Raw genomic sequence first — 19,004 nt, forward strand, 5'->3', positions numbered from 1 at the left:
ATTCTTAGACTTTATGAGATAAAATGGAATAACGAGGATTGAAGTTTCTTTTCCATTGCATTCCCGTTTCTCTGTCAATAAGTTCAAAATAAAGTAGTTTTCTCTAATTCTTAAACTATTAACTTGTCTTAATTAAATCAAACCGAACCATTAAAATGGTGACCTAAAGTTAACCGGTTCAGTTTAACCAAGTGCAAGAGGACAAACAAACCAAAGTAAATTGATAAATTCATAGTTGGAATTATCATAAATTTCAGAGAAAAAAATAAAGAAAAACCAGTACACTAATTTGATCCGGTGGATCAATGAGTCAAGTTGGAAAGAAAAAACATGATCCATGAGAAATTCAAACCAGTCTATGTCTGTTTGGTCTCTTTGCTCAATCTAAATAAAACTATTTGACAACTTTTCCTGGTATAGTCACTCAACCAACTTTTAGGCTAGGATATGTTCTCGGGACAAGATATCCACCAAACAAAAACCACTTTCTATTATTATAAGATATTTTTGTGTTTGATTGAGTAGTAAATTTTGCACAGATGCGGACAGAGAAAACAAAAAGTTAGGCTGCACAAAATATGTTTGCAATTATCATAGAGTAGACAAAGAAAGATAAAAAAATTGTGGTATGGTACAAGAATATCTTTTGGACATTGGTATCAACATAGTTTCATATCATGATTTCATTCGAACCTGACAACATTCAATGTGTTGAGGGATTGGTCTATCTTTTGTACCCATACTGATCCCGTGTCTTTTATGACCTCCTCTACCACTTCTGCTCAATTTCATGACTTCTCCTTTTCGTAACTGTTACTTCTCTTTCACTCCATTGGACATTCACAAGTGACTGTAGCTTTTCTTTTTGTATCTCATTTTTAACCTTTTGGTTACATCGTATCAAGCGTGAACTCTCTTAATAGGATATTACAAATATATATATATATATATATATATATATATATATATATATACCTTCGGACAAGGATTCGTAGGTGTCGGTGGAAAGGGTAAGCATCCTATGACATACCCGTTGGGATTTTTCTGATAACTTATCTGCCTCTTGTTTTTCATTCACCTCCAACGTCCATTGGTAGCTAGTTGGAGTTTTAAGAGTGCCTTTCTTTTATTAAGTCTTGTTCGTGCTAAGTTCTGTCAGGTAGGAGCTGTTTTAGCAGTTGGCATTATGAACTTTTCCAATTAGTGTACTTGTCTTTTGACCTTTTTTTCTTCCATTTCAAATGTCGTCATTATATATCTTAATATGTTGTCTGCTTCTTTTTAGACTTATACACTGTTTGCATCTGCCATGAACACTGGGTATGATTACCATTTTAAGAGCATTCTTTTGACTGTTTGGAAAGACACACTAATTAATGTTGCCATGTTAAATGTTTATCCCTCTTACGCAGATTTTATTTGAGATTTTTCTGTTTCCATGTTTATATATTTTCTCGATTCTTCATTCATGTTCAATAGTTCAGCATTGTTAACCGAGTTTTGAATTTCACCAAGAACACAAAAAAAGGAATGGGTATTGAGTACCGGATTTTATTGGTGGGTCTTCTTGTTTTCGGAATATTAACAGAACGAAGATCAGTGAAGTGTGCTTGTTGATAAAGTACTTCAAATATATTTAGGATCCCATTCAATTAGATTTAAGCACGTCTTTTTACTCTCTGAAGTCTTAACAATGTTGAGTTTTTACTTTAGGCAATTCAAAGCTAATTTCCGCTTCATCCGGTCAAAAGGTTAGCCATAAAGGATGAGCTTTCACAATGCTTCAAATGATTGATAAGATGTCAGTAAAACTGTTCATCAATAATGGAGTTTTCTCGCTTACTTCCAATTATTTTAATGAGTGGAATGAACTTGAATTTGTAACCTGAACCTGTATTTCTTTGCTTCAGTCTTTTTCTTTTTTTCTGTTGTATTGAAACTTTTAGGACCAGATAGAGAAACTAGTGTAGGAAAAGAAATTAGCTTTATTGATTGTTACCATTCAATAGCATGAAAATTTTCTCTTGGTTCGTGAAGAGTACCTGAAATCATGAACCACAAGCCATGGCTTTGGAGGAAAAAGTCTATGGAGAAAACAATCTTTGCTGAGGACAAAGATGTCAGTCCTTCTAGACCTATCGAAGAAGAGGTACTCAAAGTTTACTCACTTTTGTATGTTGCTGTCTGTTTTCCTCGTTCGGTTATCTATCTATTCTCTTGTTTTCTAGTTTTCTGCCTATCATCAGAAAGCGGTTATATTTCTACCTGCTTAGTTTTGCAAAGTGTTGATACTGGATCTGAATTTATACAAAGAATTCTTGATCTGACACAGTAATATATTTTTTCAGGTACACAAACTCCCAGTAACTAAAGAATCTGGATCCGAAGGATCATCAATGAGTCTAAATGAGAAGTTGGCAACAGTCCTTCTTGATTCTCATTCTAGAGATGACCCTTCAGCAAAACATGACCAAAAGTCTCAACAGGAAATGAGAGGTAACTTATTGTCACATTTTCCTCCACCTTCTTTTCCCACCATTAATGAGTTTTTTCTGCTTATGCTCTCATCTTCCAATTTTTGATTCTGATCTTTCAAATCTTTTGACAGAAAAAATAGGTATGGACAAGACAAAACAGGAAGTAAAATGTGCTGAAGACTTGGATGAAAAAGCGTCTTCTGTGACTGTTTCTCCTGCAGATGCAACATTGAAGGAACCTTTGCAGCCACCAAGCTGTGTTCAAGAAGAAAAAGAGAAAAAGTTGAATGGTGCCATTCTAAAGATAGCAATAGAAGATGAGAAGATTCAGAAAGAATTGGAAGAGAAGTTGAGGATAACAAGTAAAAGGATAGATGACCTAACTGCCGAGAATTCTCATCTTACTAATGCCTTGCTAACCAAGGAAAAATCAATTGGGGACCTAGTAAAATGTAAGCAAGAAGCAGATGCTGAGTTTAGTACACTGATGACTAGATTAGACACCACAGAAAAGGAAAATTCTTTTCTAAGATACGAGTTTCACGTTCTGGAGAAGGAACTTGAGATCCGGAAAGAGGAGACTGATTATAGCCGTCAGTATGCAGATGCCTCTCATAAACAGTACCTTGACTGTTCTCAGAAAGTGTCCAAGTTAGAAGCCGAGTGTCAAAAACTCCGTCTTATGCTACAAAAAAGACCACCTGGTTCTGCTGGTATGGTGAATATGAAGAATGAAGTTGGAATGATGAGAAGAAGAAAGTCCAATTCCAACAGGGAATTGATCAACAAAAGCAATGATTTTGGAAACTCTTCTGATGTATCTGAGAAAAGTTTGGCCTTAATGATCAGACGCTTGCAAGATCTGGATGAGGAGAACAAGGCTCTCAAAAGAATTTTAACCAAGAAAAATTCTGAACTGGAATCTTCTAGGCTAATGTATGCTGAAACAGCTTCCAGATTATCGCAGGCTGAGATTCTACTTAGAAAGGTTTCTGAAAATCAGAAGTGGATGGAGCTAGCTAGGTGTTATCCCACATCAAATGAACTTCCTTTGATGTCGAATTGTGACATTTATAGTGATGATGAGGCTATCTCTTCTGGATCCTGGGCGAATGCTCTTATTTCAGAACTTGAACAGTTAAGAACTTCAGAGGCTAAAGTTCGTAAGAGTAGTAAACCCACTGAAGTTTCAGACATGAGTTTCATGGATGACTTTGTTGAGATGGAAAAACGAGCTATAGTTTCTATTGATACACCTAAAAGAAGATGCTTCTCTGATACAAGTGGTAGGGAGCTAGTGCCAGTTGAACAAGATCTTCTTGGATTCAGTGAGAGGAAAAAGGAGATACAATTCAAACATACAACTAAAACATCATTTGACTGGCTTCAGATTGTTTTGAATGCAATCTTAGAGGAGAAAAACATATCAAAACGAGGTCTTCATGAACTGTTTGATGACATAAAAATTGCTTTGGATTGCATGAATCACCCAACTTGTAAACCTGACACAGAAGCAAAAAGCAGGCAACACTTAAGTTCTAATTTGAGAAAGTCAATCCACAGGATTATCAACCTCATTGAAGGTATTGCTCCCAAGCCATTTATGTGCAACAATTGTTTAGATTGTTTGGGGGAGAATAAGCATTCAGACACATCCCAGTCATCAACACCCAAAGACTATTTTGTTCATGTTTTCCAATGGAAGGTAACAGACTTAAATCCTCTCCTGCACCAACTTGTTCACACCTGCAAGGATTTGTTAACAGGGAGAGCTGATTTTGAAAATTTCACTGAGGAAGTAGCATTTGCTTTGGACTGGAGCTTTAATAACTGTGCCACCTCCACAAATGCTGCAATTGCAAGGGATAGGATCAAGAAGCATTTTAGCAGCCATTTATCACAAAATGAAAATAAAATAGATGATGAAGATGAACAGGCTTCTCAATCAGCCTCATATGCATATCAAGAAGATCAGTGTGAGCTCTTCAACACAAAGAATAGTCAGTGTGATCTCCTTGAAGACATTAGGAAGTTAAAAGATGATTTGAGGAATGCAAAATCTGCGAAGAAAGACTTGGAAGAAAAGCTGCTGTCAGTAACAGATGAGAGTCAGAACTTGACAAAACAATATCACGGAGCACAGAATAACATCAAAGGTTTAGAATCTGAAATAGAGACACTGAAAGATCAGATTGAGAAACAAAAGATAATAAATGAAGACCTTGATACACAGCTTACAATGGCTCAGGTTAAGTTAAATGACATTTTCCAAAAATTTTCGTCCTTAGAAGTTGAATTAGAGGATAAAAATAACTCCTGTGAGGAATTAGAAGCGACGTGTCTAGAACTTCAACTCCAATTGGAGAGGTAAAGATTCTATTCTTTTCCTCTCTTATAAGTTTTATGATTTCCAGTCCTACTACAATTTTCTTTAGCCATGCACATTGAATCTAACATTCTGACTTTGAGAAAATGAAAAAATATTACAGCATTGCAAAGAAGGAATCTCCAACATATGGCAGATACGAAGTAGAAAAGATATACCAAACTGTAAGTAGTTCAAAGCCAAGATAATTGTAGATGTATCATGTATGACTAGGCACTGTTATCATTGATTCTGGTGGGTTCTGTATGTTGCAAGGGCATGTATACCATTTGCATTATCATTTATCAATTTGAATCAGAAATGAATAACTCATGCATATCTGTAAGAAATAAGGGATAGGTTGGAAACCTCAACTCATGATTCATTCATAAACAACAGAGATCAATTCTTGTACTCATGTTCATTTATGGAGAGTCAAATCTATCAACATTACGTGCATTTTCTTTTGAACTAAACACTCAAATAAATCTACAAAATAAATATGTAATTCAGGGCTGGGAGATCACAACAGCTTCATCAAAGTTGGCAGAGTGTCAAGAAACCATCTTGAACCTCGGGAAACAACTGAAGGCACTTGCTTCATCTAGTGAAGTACCACTTTTTGACAAGGTTGTCTCCACAACTAGTACTGTGGCCAATCCAACCCAGAAGAAGAACTTGATCAAACGATCCTCTCTACGCAATCAAATGCAAGCTGAGGATGAAGCTAAAGGAATTATCCGTAAGTCTTTCCAAACTGAAGAAACTGGAAGAGAAAAAGATGCCCAAATGCCACCCATTCTTCAATCTGAAACCGAAAAATCTCTGCAAAGTTCTGATGACTTAGTTAATTCTGAAGAGAAAAATGATAGAAGCAAAGGCACAGGATCAATGGCAATTGTGCCAGGTAAAAAACAAGTAGGCTTTGGTTTCCTGAGAAAGCTGATGTCAAGACGAAACAAAGGGAGGACTAAGGGAACCAAGTTATTAGCCAAAGCATGACTAAGAAGGATCTTGTATAGATTCTAATGCAACATGTTTTATCAGTTTGCAATGGCTTATTTGATTTGAGATGATTGAGGTCGGGAGTTGAAACCGAAAGACTGAGAACAAAGGTTTGGTAATGTAAATATAGCTGATGTACATATTCATTGCCATTTGAGGTTAAGCCATTCATGTTTGGAATGTTTTCTGTTTGCTTTTATTAAAATATGATATTCCTTTCTTTTTAAGGCTTAATAACTTTGCATTTTATAAATTTGGAAACCTTCGGATTGAATTTAACAAATTTTGATTTAATAAAAGATTATATTTTTAAAATAAATACCTTCTGTTAGATTTTTAATAAAACCTTTTTAGTGTATGAGGTAATTGTTACAGTCGGTTTCATCATTTTATTAGTTTTAAATTTTAAAATCTATAATTTTATAATTTATTATTTTATAAATATTAAGAGAATTTTTTTAATAATATTACAATATTATAAGATTACAAAATTAGAATTATAAATTATACAATTATAAAATTAAAAAACTATAAAATTATAAAGTTATAAAAATACAAAATTATAAAATTACACAATTAAAAAATTATAAACTTATAAAATTATAAAATTATACAATTAAAACATTAATAAATTAAAAAATTAAAACATTATGAAATTGTGAAATTGTAAAATTGTGAAATTGTGAAATTATGAAATTATAAGATTAATGATGACTCCATTATGAGGGAGGGTTCTAATGACACAAAATGATGGTTCGAGTGAGGGAAAAATAGGGTTTGAGTGCAGAAGAGCGAGGGAGAAACATGACTCCACTAAGGGAGAAGGAGGGTTCGACTACGGGAGTGGTGTGAGAACAAGTTAGCTACGGAGATGAGATTGTACCAAAGACATTTTTAGCAAGACACCAAGTGATGAATAATTATTTTGTCCTATTCACTTAGTTTTCTGCACTGATTTTAATTAGTAAATTATGCTTAACTGTACATTATTTTCTCATTTTTGTTATTTGGGCTTAATTTGATAAGTAATTCATATTTTAGTTAATTAGAATTATCTGAGTTTAATTATTCCCATTATTATTTTCAGGACAAACTTTGAAATTATAATTAGGACTTTAAGAACCTCCCACATCATTTTCTATTGTCCACATCAACATTTGTTTTTATTTTCATTTATAATTTTATTTTTGCAACTTAGGGCCAGATTTTGACTTTGACTTTAGGCCCAGTTTGGGTCAGATTTAGAGAGAACCGTTTTCAAATCAGACTTGGCTGGCCTAGGGTTGAGTGCCCAATAAGCCACACTTTTGTTATTAGCTTCGAAAACATAGAAACTCTCCCTTATTCTGTTTTAGGATGTGATGAGGCTGCTAGGGTTTAGGTTTTTTCGTTTTCTCTCTTTTGTTTCTGAATTCGTTTCAAGTTTAATTTGAATTTCGTTTTACTGTCTTACTATTGTTCTTACCACTGCACTTTCGTTTCCAATTTCATTTTTGTACAAGTTTCGTTTGCCTGTGTTGTGTTGATGTTTCTATTTTGTTTTCCTGTTCTTGCTTAATCATTTCATTTCTAGTTCATTCCATTCTCGTTTTGATGATTAGAATTCAATTTTCTGTTATGCATTTTGTTTTAATGGAAGCTTGAACCTGTTAGGTTGGTGATTAGTGACATTGCAACGTTTCCATGAGATTATTGCTCATTCATTGTGATTCTACTAATCTTTCCTTGCACCATATATAATCTGTTTTGTGCGTCACAAGTTGGGTTCACGCTTAGTGATCCAATTCGTGTGCAATTAATCTTTGCTTAGTTGATTAAAACCGCATTTACTTAATCTGTGTTAGTGCATACATGATTAAATGGGTGTATTGCTTTTGCTTAATTTACTTTTATGAAAGTTGTTTTAATCTTTGCTTAGTTGGTTAATTCGTGTTGGATTAGGGGTGATAAGAGAGGATAATTATTGCTAATCAAGGATTGGAAGCATTGCAATTGAACTAATGGTCAACCTATCTTTAATTTGCGTTTCAGTTTTTCTTTAATTTATGTCTTGAATTCGTAAGTCTGCTCACAAAACCCCTCCCACTACATGTTTGATCCTTTGGCGGAACCAAAATTGGTCCTTGAGAGAGGACCTAGGAGTCATTGCCTAGTATACTGCATTTAATTTGCATAATTCAATTTGAATCGAGTGCGACCCCGAAATCACCAAGCAAAGAACAATTGAACCAAAATTACAAATCAAATGAAACAAAAAAATTACACAAAATTTTGTGATATAAAGCAACAAGAAACAAAGCATAATTGGTCTTGATTGTTTTCCTCTTGAAGTGTTTGTCCTCTCCTTGTGTTTCTCTCCCAAAAACCGTGTATATCCTATATTTTCCAAGTCCAAAGAGGCTTTCTCTAATAGTCTTCCTTCAACCTCTAAGATGCTACCTTCAAAATTAATTAATGTCCAAAGAGGAAACACAAACCACAAGATGTTTTCAAGCACTCGAGAGGTCAAGAAAGAAAGCAACAAAACACAATTTGGAAGCTAAACTCAAATGGAAATAGAGGAGACAAGACGTAAGGAAAGCCAAGAAAATGACAAATTATAATTAAGGAACAAATTCAAGTAGGCACTCAAAAGGAAAGTCATAAGGAATGGTGCTAAAATAGATGAAAAAAAAAACAAAACAAACTAAGGAATTAAAGATGTAATATGTTTATTCACCAATCCTCAGTTTTTGATAGTAACCTTATTTAGTTGTCGATAATTTACACACAACCTTGAGCTCCCATCTTTCTTCTTTACCAACACCACTAGAGAAATGAGTAACACTTTACAATAGAGAAATAAAGACGAGATTAGAAAACACCTCTCTTAATATATAAGAGATGACCAACACCTTCTTTTAACACTTAAAAGAATGAACAACTTGATTTTGCTTGGTAGATAAGCACCAGAAACTTAGACACACTAAGTAAGAGCTCTTCCTTCTACAAGCATCGAAACCTCAAGCTTTCCAAGAGTTTTTCCATCCAATACTCTTGCTCTATAACAATTTAAGTAACCCTTAAAGAATTTTGAAACAAACTATTTATAGGCCAAGGTTTGAGCTAGGTAAGAATCTTCAAAGTTAGCTCGCAACTGCTAGTGATAATCGATTATCTCAAATGATAATCGATTATCCCAAACCGTTATAAAAGGATTTTCTCTGCGATAATCAATTATCCCAAGTGATAATCAATTATATGCAAACCTTGATAATTTTTGCTTCTTAGGGATAATCGATTATCCTAAGTGATAATCGATTATTCTAGTAAACTTTCTAAACTAAAAGGGAAAATACAAGACTTTAAGATTACATTTCAAATGACTAAATGATATGGAACAACATGCCTAAATAGAAATAAGCCTAAGAACTAAACAAGAAAAATTAAGAAATGGATTTAAAAGACTAAAAATGTAAGAGAGAAAGAAGAGAAAACTTATGAATTAGAAGACATGCCACTTGAAAGTATCTGAGATAAATGCCAAGGAGGATCGCCACTTGTTGTTCACAAGATAAGACCCAAAATTAGACTAAAAGACATAACTTCTATCTCAAAAAAGTAATGCAATTGAATGCAAAACACTCTTTATATTCAATTTTGAAGGTGTTGGTGTATGTACAAAGGAAATCTTAGGTTGCTTATATAGCACTAAGAGATGAAGTAGGTGGAGAAAACTAAAGGATTTGGGACTTGGAGGCCTACAAGTCTGGACAACAGCTCTCAAGGTTGCTTTAAGTCCCACATCTCTTAATTCTACAAAACTAAAAGGCTTAAATCCTTAATGGTTAAATATATGTTTTAGTCCTCATATTTGTATCCAATTCTCAATTAGGTCCCCATGTTTTTTTTTTGTCACAATTGCGTCCTAATATTTATTAATTTGAGGCAATAAAGCCCTCACCGTTAACTAGCCACTGACGCCGTTTGCACTATGTTGATCTGTAATGGACATTTAGTTTTTAATTTAAGTAATTCCATTACATGGAATTTTGATTTAAAAATAATACATTTAATTGACACGTATATTTGTATAATATGTTTTTAAAGTGTTTTTATTTTAGTTAAGTTGGGGATTAGGGTGTCGTTCTTCCTCGTTGTATTTCTCACTCGAAGATTTGTAGTTCTTCCAATTGTACAAGAACACCTTTTTCTCCCTCTCCTTCTCTTTCTCTTTGTCATTGTTGGCAAGTTGAGAGTTGGTGTTGAACCTTCTACTTCCACTGTCTCTGTTCCATGCAGCCACGGATCTTGATGAACTGAGCGGTGACTTCCACGAAGATGTGGTGTCAAGATCTCTGAGAACTCGAGCAGCCTTGCGTATTTGGGTGAGTTCCTTTTTCAAGTGAAGCTCAGACACCCGCATTTCTGACATCTTCTTAGTCTTCTTCTTCTTCTTGTTGCTCTTCTTCAACCCATCGGCACCCACAAAGAATGACAAATGCCCATTTACCTTTACTTACCCTATGCACTACCCATTTCAGAATGCAGAGTCGAGTATATGTTTACGGTATAAAAATCACAGCTTTGTGAGTGGGAAAAAGAGAGGGAAAAAGCAGATCTAATAGATGACACAGTTGAGCGTGTGTGAAAACGAAATGGGGTGTCTTTTTTGGTTGACTGCTCATCTCTTTCTCTCTCTTTTTTCTTTGCTTGTTCTGAGTGAGTGAGTATTTTTTTTCTCTTAATAATACGTTAGGGTTTCTTTTTCTTTTGGCACTCCAAGAAGTGAAAGTGTTGAATTGAAATGAATCTGTGAGTGTTTGTTTGTGTGTGTGGGAGGATTCAGTGGGTCGTTTGGTTGCTTTTGATGATCATTGAAAAAAGAACCAACAATTAACGTAACCCAAATCCCTAGCTCATAACGACACCCTAATCCCTAACTTAACTAAAATAAAAACACTTTAAAAACATATTATACAAATGTGTCAATTAAATGTATTATTTTTAAATCAAAATTCCACGTAATGGAATTACTTAAATTAAAAACTAAATGTCCATTACAGATCAACACAATGCAAACGACGTCAGTGGCTAGTTAACGGTGAGGGCTTTATTGCCTCAAATTAACAAATATTAGGATGCAATTGGGACAAAAATAAACATGGGGACCCAATTGAGCATTGGGTACAAATATGAGGACTAAAACATATACTTAACCATCCTTAATTGGTCCCCATGTTAAGAGGGAATTTTCAGTTTAGTACCCGCTTTTAAAAGTGTATACAGTGGGTCCCTATGTTTTGCAATTTGTATCAATTTAGTGAATTAATGACACTTCAAACAAGTTTGTAACAACAATTGGAAGATGTCCAAACGTTCAAACAGTTAATAAACATGCTGCAACTCAAAATGACTTGTCCACTTGCAATTTTCAAGCCAAATTGATGGTTCAAAGGGACTAAATTGTCACAAATTGCAAAACATGGGGACCCAATGTATACACTTTTAAAAGCGGGTACTAAACTGAAAATTCCCTCTTAACATGGGAACCAATTAAGGATTTAAGCCAAACTAAAACTATACATGAGATAACTTGCAATACAAGCAAATAAAGGGAGAAGAGCTTATTTATTCTTATTTCTTTTAAGTCCAGGCTATGTGAAGTCCCACATTGCTTGCACCTTAAAGAAAAGAAGAATATATAAGCTTCTTTACAACAATCTAAGAGAAAGAAACTAGAAGCTAGAATATGCAAAATACAAGCCTAAGAAAACCTATGCTATTTCTTTTCATGCTTCTTTTAAACTCTTCATTCTTGACCTATGTATGATCATATCACTAAAGCTATTACAATTTAAATTACAATAAAAAAGCTTTATCAGGAAATCATCCAAACATATAAATGGTCCTTCAATTCTTTTCTTAATATGGAAAGTATTGATAAAGAGACGATTAGAGACAATAAACATAATTTTATTGATCATGAAGAAAAAGTATTTTAGAATTCATCACTAGAGGAGTCATCATATTCTTCTTCTAAATGATACTCAATACTAGAGCTGTCAAAACGGGTAACCCGGCTCGACCCGGTCCGGCCCACCACGGGTTGGTCACTTAGTGAGCCAACCCAACCCGGCTCATTTATTAGCGAGCCAGAAAAACTTCAACCCGGCTCAACCCACCACGGGTTGGTGGGTAAACGGGTTGGCTCACTAGCCCATTTAATTACATTTTTTTAAAATAAAAAAAATACAAACTTTCTGTAATTTAAATTTATACAATTTTCAGAAACATACAAATAAGTTTCTTATATATTCATCATTTTTTGTTCTTGTTGTAACCCTTGACCCTTGTTCTTGTTTTCTCCAAATTCACTAATAAAGATTTTTCTAATATCAGAACAATTCCGACAATCAATAAAAAAATATTAGTAAAAAAAAAGAGAACCAGTACTCAACAACATCAACAAAAAATTAATAGTTTAATCGGTAACATAATTTTCCAAATTCAAAGATATTAAAAAGAGTTTGTTCAAATAATATATACTCAAATTATTTAAATAAAATGAACAAAATCTGATACAAGCATGTCACAATATGAAAAAATCATTCCATGTCTTCAAAAACAAATTCGCAAACCCCTATTTTTGTCATTATATGGTTTTTGAAAAAAAAAAGAGAAGTGAGAAAACAAAAATGTGGAGAAAAAAGAAGAAAAAAGAAAGGGTGTTTTACCTGCTCCTTGAAGAATTTCAGTGAAGTGAGCACCGTCAAATGAGAGCAAGTACCGTGAGAGTGATTTGTGAGATCAGAAGTTACTTTTTTGGTATACACAATGAGTGAAGAAAGTATTTTATTTTTTAAGGTTTCATAAATAAAATAATAAATTAAAAAAATAAAATTAGGTAGGTGGGTTGGTGGGCCTACCCGGCTCACCACGGGTTCAACCCGCATGAACCGAGTCTAAATGAGCCGGGTTGAAATCTGACCCGCATGTAAGTGGGTTGTATTTTTCAAACCCAACCCGGCCCGAACTCGTGACGGGCCGAGTTAGCTCGCGGATTGTGACCCATTTTGACGGCTCTACTCAATACTAGTTAGCCTATTATCTAAATAAAAAATAAGGTCACATAGATAGTTAGATGGAATGTCTTGAATTAGTTGAAATTACCTTGAATTAGGAATTAGTTTGGTCAAAGTTTTGGAAAAAAAACTAGTTTTAATTTTTAGTAAAATTTAAGGAACTAAAAATATTCTTAACTCTTATTTATATTAACATAAATATAACTATTATTTCCTTAAATTTATACATTTACACTATTTTAAAAATATTATTTATTTTTAAGTAAATATTACAATCCTATATTAAAGTCTTAAACTAATCATCTTCAAGAATTTATTTTTCACAAAAAAAAAGATACACATATTTTGTCTTACCATTTACTCAAGCATGAAACATCTGGTGCACAATGCCTTCCCCACCGTTCTATTCCTTGACCTGAAGAACTTAAAAGAGCTTCAAGACAATTAGGAGCGAGAAGAAAGTCCTTAGTGCGAGTACAACACATTAGAGCTTGAAGGCACCAAATCAAAGCATCTCATTACGTCCCTAATATAGAACATAACAATCAACATTGTCACTATGAAAATGACACGACACGTTTACAATTATAAGCTTTATGAAATGATCAATTTTTATAGAAATGTTTGTCTTATAGTCTTACAGATGACGGTGATAGTGTTGATGAACTTGATACAATTTTACTTACACAACTAATTTTAATAAATATAATTCAAAATACTTACTACACTTTCAATACTTATCTAATATTATTTAATATTCACCATATGCAAACATGCCTAACTTAAATAAACAAAATGATGTACATAGGGAATGCATAAAAAAAAAACTCTAATAACTGATATGATGCAAAGAGAGAAGAGGTGAGAGTAATGATATATGAATAACACTAAAAAAAATTCTTAAACAAAAACCAATTTTAGATAAAAAAAAATAATTAATCACAATAATAACTAATTTATAAATATAAAATTATATTTGATTTATAAATTAAACTTTAAATTAATTTTAACCTTAATCATCAAAGAATTAGTGAATAAATTATTTTTTAGTTTTAACATTTAACATAGCATTTAGCTATCCGTTAATGTAATGGTATGGATTCATTGCATAATTGAGATTTAATATATTGGTTGACCCGTTTTACTACTTCAATAATATTTCAGTTGTTTCCTGGTTTTTGTAACTAAATTTTTTTAAATAATTCATATCGCTACTTGGTATAAGGTAAAGTATATATGCGAATATCTAAATGCATATTATGTAATAAGAATATGATAGCAAAGGCATTTCTTTAAAATAATAAAAAAAGAGTATTTAAAAAGAAACCAACAATTGAATAGTTTTTAGCAAATACACATTTAAACTCATATAAACAGCATAAATTATAAAGAAATATTTCCAAAGAAAAATTTAGTGTATGGTGGTTGTCTTGTTCTTCTTTTTGTTTTGGTAGTATTTGGGTAAAAAAGGTAGAGAACATGTCAAGTGGACGACTCAGCAGAATAGAACAAATCATTGTCCATCTTAGATAAAGAAAGCCTAACAGCTTCTCACGAGAGTGCAGAATATCTTGGCCTCTTGACTTTTCTCCGACTTAGCAATATCTTCAAGAAGAGACTATATAAGGAGTTGCAAAACCCTCCTTTCTTCCTCAATCACCAAGATGGGAAGAACAACCAAAACCATTTTCTCCTCTGTTTTACTCTGTTCACTCATACTTCAGCTTTACTTTTCAGAAGGAGTAGTAGCACAAGAGGTGGTGGCAAAATCAGAGAGCGAAGCATTAGGGGAAACAGAGAAAAGAGAAACACTAGAAATTATAATAGGTGGCGGAGGTTCCCCTGCTCCTTCCCCTGAAGCTCCATGTCCTCCTCCCCCACCCAAACTTAACCGTTTAGACAGAGCTCGTCGTGCGCTTCTCAATTTCAAAAACCTCATCGATGACCCAAACTGTTACACGCAAAATTGGGTAGACGGCACTGATACGTGTGACTTCAACGGGATACGATGCGCTACATATCCAACGGACAAACAGACAGCAGTTGCAGGAGTGGACTTAAACGGAGCAAGAGTGACGGGTAAAAACGGGTGCGCTTTGCCCCTCTCATCTCTCTTAGGCGAGAACCAAATACCGGAGCTCACATTCTTCCACGTCAACTCCAACGGCTTCGCCGGCTCTGTCCCCACCGATGTCACCAATTTCCCCTTCTTCTTCGAGCTCGACCTCAGTAACAACAAAGTCAAAGGCCAGTTTCCCCTCGACGCCATTAAGTCAAACCAACTAGTCTTCCTCGACCTCCGTTTCAATGAACTCACCGGCCCAATTCCCTTCCAACTTTTCCAGAAGGATCTCGACGTCATCTTCATCAACAACAACCACTTCACACAGTGCCTCCCCCAGAATTTCGGCTCCACGCCGGCCCGCTACCTCACTTTCGCCAACAACAACCTCACCGGCCCGATTCCCAAGAGCGTCGGTTACGCACCCAACCTCACCGAAGTTCTCTTCCTCGGGAACAAGTTCGACGGCTGCTTGCCCATTGAAATCGGAAACCTTAAAAAAGCTGTCGTCTTTGATGTGAGTAAGAATTTGCTCACCGGTCCAATCCCTCTCTCCTTCGGGTGCTTGAAGAGCATTCAGTATCTGAATTTGGCGCACAACAAATTCTACGGCTGTGTTCCCGACAACGTTTGTCAAATTCCTTCTCTCCGCAACAATGGGAATCTCTCCTTGGCCGACAATTACTTCAACGAGGTTGGCCCTTCCTGCTGGAGTTTGATCAAGTCCAAGGTTTTGGATGTCTCAAAGAATTGCATTCCTGGGCTCCCAAACCAAAGGTCACCCACCGAATGCTATTATTTTTACAAGACGAAGAAGACGTGTCCGAATCCGAGTTCTTTCTACACAGTGCCGTGTAAATCGCACTGGGGACACCCCAGTTCCGAAACCAATGTTCCAACCTCTGCGCCGGTGACTTACAAGACTCTAAAACCCCATCGTTTGAGATTATGACGGATGAGATATCTCGTAGTTGTGGCGAACTATTTGTTGGAGTTCATGTTATCAACGAACGTCTTGTCTTTTGTATATTTCTCTTTCCTATTAGCTGTTGTTTTTGTATTCTGTATGCCCATTAATAAGCACTGTGGTTGAATTGGGCTTCTTGACTATTGCTTCTTTGGTGTCACTCAAATGTAATTTCTAAGTGATAGAATAAAATTTGTACTATCTTTGCATGAGAACATGTATACCTTCTAATAGAAATTTGTTTGTTTGGACAATTTTAAAAGCAGAGACTTAATGTAAAGCTGTGATGTCTTTCTCTGACTCTCTTTTTGGGACAACAATTTTGTTTTCTTTTTTCCTTGCCCCTTCCCTACTTCCTTTCTCTCAACGTCAGTTTCTTCGGGTGAAATGTCTTCGTCAATTTGTATTTTATAAAGGAACCACCATGCATTAATATATTGATGAAGATAAGGGTTTTGTTCGAACATTGATTTCTAGCGTTTACTTCGTAGACCTTAATGCATCCATCTAGCCGCCAGGTTGAACTATAACATTTCGCCACAGAAAAAAGGCTTAACTTGAAAACGAGACGCGATCACAACTTAATCTCTTGTTTTGGGTGCAAGTAAATACAACGTTTGTTTAACATTTCAATTTGCTTCCTGCACAAGAATCTTTTTCATACTATAATGCCATTAAAGTTATGGTGAATTCTTGTTTGCTAGTGACTAATAATTAAGTGCCAAGGACAAACCCATAGTAGCTAACTAGTAGGTACCTTAAAGGAAGAAAAAAAAAATCACTTATTCAAGAATAATTTCTTTTTGCCCTTTTTCTAATAATAGTATCACTATAATGATTAATTTTTGAACTGTCATCATTTTCTTTTCTTATTCTTTAACATCGTATCCATTCACATGTTTCTGAATTGGCTTTTATATTTATAAGGCTTTTTCAATCCTTTATAACCGTGTGCGAAAGGAGAAGAACAATAGTACTTACGAAATTTTAAAAGAAATGTTATGTTGTCACTATTATGCTAACATTGTTGTGCTTTTGCAAGAAGAAGAATGTATTTTTATTATTGTTTGATTGTTTCCTCTTAAACTAGATTGGATGAAAGCTATAAAGATGGTGGTGCTTGCTCTCGGTTTGAAGGTTTAAGTGATGGAATGGAAATAGTTATGGTATTCTTAAAGAAGTTAGGTCAACTCTAGAGATGAACGGTTAGAGGGATCTCATGGAATGCTCTAACCATGACTTAGAAACAAGTCCATGCCTCAATAATTTAACAATATTTTATTACAAATCTTAAAGTGGTTTTACAAAGAAGGAGACATGTCTATTTATAGATGAATGTGTCTTCAAAGTAGACCAAAAAACCCTAAAATGTTATTTTGTACCAAACCCTAAAAATCCTACCATGGTAAAGGAGAGCTTGACATGTGACACTCTAACTTTTAGATAAACTCTTCACTCCTAGAGTTCTATGTAGAAAGTCACTTTAGTAAAAGTTTCTCTACTTGGAAAATGACACATGCTCCTACCTTGGTAAGAAAACTCTCCATTAAGAGCTTGTCATGTGGAAAACCACTTTAATAAGAATGTTCCAAGTAGCTCACAAGAAGGAGAGGTGAGTCACAATGTACAAGCTTAAAATTCAAGTCCTTCCTAGCAAGAGTTTTCTTAGATTACCCTTACCTAAGCTTTTAAGTAAAAACCTTTCAAAACTTTTTCAAATGCAAATGCAAAGAATGCTCCTAAAACCAAAAAGAAAAGTTTACCTAAGATGCATTCAAACAACCTAGATATCACAGAGACTTAAGAGAAAAACAAGACAATGTATAAAAGGAAAGTAAAAGAAATGTAAATGCTATGAAAGAAAGTAAAGACTAGCGACCCTATGTGAAGATGCAAGTGACACTTAGGAGTCTCTTGACACACCTTCACTTCTAAGAGTGAAAACTAAACTATTATTTTAGCAATGAAGATGACATTAGTGCAGCCAAGGGAAACGACAACGATTGTTTTCGCTTATAGAAAGTGGTTCCGCAACCGATGCATATACAGGCGAGACAAAAAGGGATAGGCTTTTTGCCTCAATTATGAACCGAGGCAAAAGGGTTTGGATTCTGCCTCAGTTCACAGGCAACCAAGGCAGTATAGTGTTTTTAATTTTTTTAATCTCACAGACGCAGCGTTTGATACCTTTCTACACAGACCAACCAATTTTAATCTCACAGACCCAAAAAGGTCCAAATTGCGAGCCTCTTGGCAACAACCCATTGACAATGCTTGTTCTCGCTTAACCACAATTTCTTTCTAGGCAAACTCCAACCTGCACTAACAACCCAGATTTTCAACCCCAATCATCACCATCCACCCCAAGACCTTTCCTAGGGAGCAATCAGATGCCGTAGAGAAAACTAAGAAGCAAAACCTCCAATCCAAGAGGCGAATCCAAACCACAAACATCAACCTAAAGATGAACATTGAGACACATGAAAATTCCCAACTTAGAGGATCAGGAAGGAGAAGAATATTCATTTCGCCATCCACCTACAAAGAAACAGAACCAAAAGCCCAAGGAAGAGAAACTCAACACTGGCACCAGAAACCTTAACTCGACAACACCTCAAGATCGTAAATGCGATTCCACTTGACTGCGAAGACACTGGAGCTCTTTGTCGTCGAGAAGGAAATGTCGTGAAACGTAGATCCAGTGCCTAACCGCCACCACGCCACCGCCGCCACGTCCTCGCCACGCCATGAGAAAAGAGTTTCCTCCCGATCTTGCGAAAATGAAAGGAAGAACACCACCTTGAGTCGCACCATTGTTGCTCCACCTCCTACACCCTTGTCGTACCATCGTTGCGCTCTCACCGCCATCGCAGCATCGTCATTGCTTTCTCGCTGCCATCGCAATGTCGTCGTCGATCTTGTTCATGAGAAAAAGAAGAAGAGGAGAAGTGCTTCCCTAGCCAACCTCTCGCATGAGACATTGAAATTGGGAAAAAATGTGTGGGTTTCCCTAGCCAACCTTGCGCTGGTTATTGAGAATGAGACATTTGGGGAAGAATTTCCT

At 35.2% G+C, this 19,004-nt stretch overlaps 2 protein-coding genes across 4 annotated transcripts; both read left to right on the top strand.

Annotated features, from left to right (window-relative positions):
* The first annotated feature begins 990 nt into the window (after positions 1-990).
* On the top strand, positions 991-6,074 carry LOC106768920 (filament-like plant protein 7). Of its 3 annotated transcripts, XM_022783059.1 has the most exons (7): positions 1,017-1,159; positions 1,714-1,801; positions 2,038-2,149; positions 2,349-2,496; positions 2,609-4,844; positions 4,967-5,027; positions 5,356-6,074. In XM_022783059.1, the coding sequence occupies exons 2-7, from the start codon at positions 1,779-1,781 to the stop codon at positions 5,842-5,844; spliced, it is 3,069 nt and encodes a 1,022-aa protein (XP_022638780.1). In that variant the 5' UTR covers positions 1,017-1,159; positions 1,714-1,778; the 3' UTR covers positions 5,845-6,074. The 3 variants fall into 3 exon arrangements, with proteins under 3 accessions (XP_022638781.1, XP_022638780.1, XP_014509795.1); XM_022783060.1 differs by lacking the exons at positions 1,017-1,159; positions 1,714-1,801 and adding an exon at positions 991-1,010; XM_014654309.2 differs by lacking the exon at positions 1,714-1,801.
* Positions 6,075-14,353: 8,279 nt separating this feature from the next.
* LOC106765369 (uncharacterized protein At4g06744) lies at positions 14,354-16,155 on the top strand. Its single transcript, XM_014649956.2, has one exon. The coding sequence runs from the start codon at positions 14,576-14,578 to the stop codon at positions 15,923-15,925; it is 1,350 nt and encodes a 449-aa protein (XP_014505442.1). The 5' UTR covers positions 14,354-14,575; the 3' UTR covers positions 15,926-16,155.
* The last annotated feature ends 2,849 nt before the right edge of the window (positions 16,156-19,004 follow it).

The sequence above is a fragment of the Vigna radiata genome, chromosome 7 (genome assembly GCF_000741045.1).
Source record: "Vigna radiata var. radiata cultivar VC1973A chromosome 7, Vradiata_ver6, whole genome shotgun sequence".
NCBI classification, from domain to species: domain Eukaryota; kingdom Viridiplantae; phylum Streptophyta; class Magnoliopsida; order Fabales; family Fabaceae; genus Vigna; species Vigna radiata.

Bases quoted from the DNA above. Each gene is read 5' to 3' on its own strand.
- LOC106768920 (XM_022783059.1), top strand. From the start codon at position 1,779: ATGCTTCAAATGATTGATAAGAT. The intron at 4,845-4,966 runs GTAAAGATTCTA...AAAATATTACAG, and splicing joins CTTCAACTCCAATTGGAGAG to CATTGCAAAGAAGGAATCTC. The intron at 5,028-5,355 runs GTAAGTAGTTCA...TATGTAATTCAG, and splicing joins TAGAAAAGATATACCAAACT to GGCTGGGAGATCACAACAGC.
- LOC106765369 (XM_014649956.2), top strand. From the start codon at position 14,576: ATGGGAAGAACAACCAAAACCATTTTCTCCTCTGTTTTACTCTGTTCA.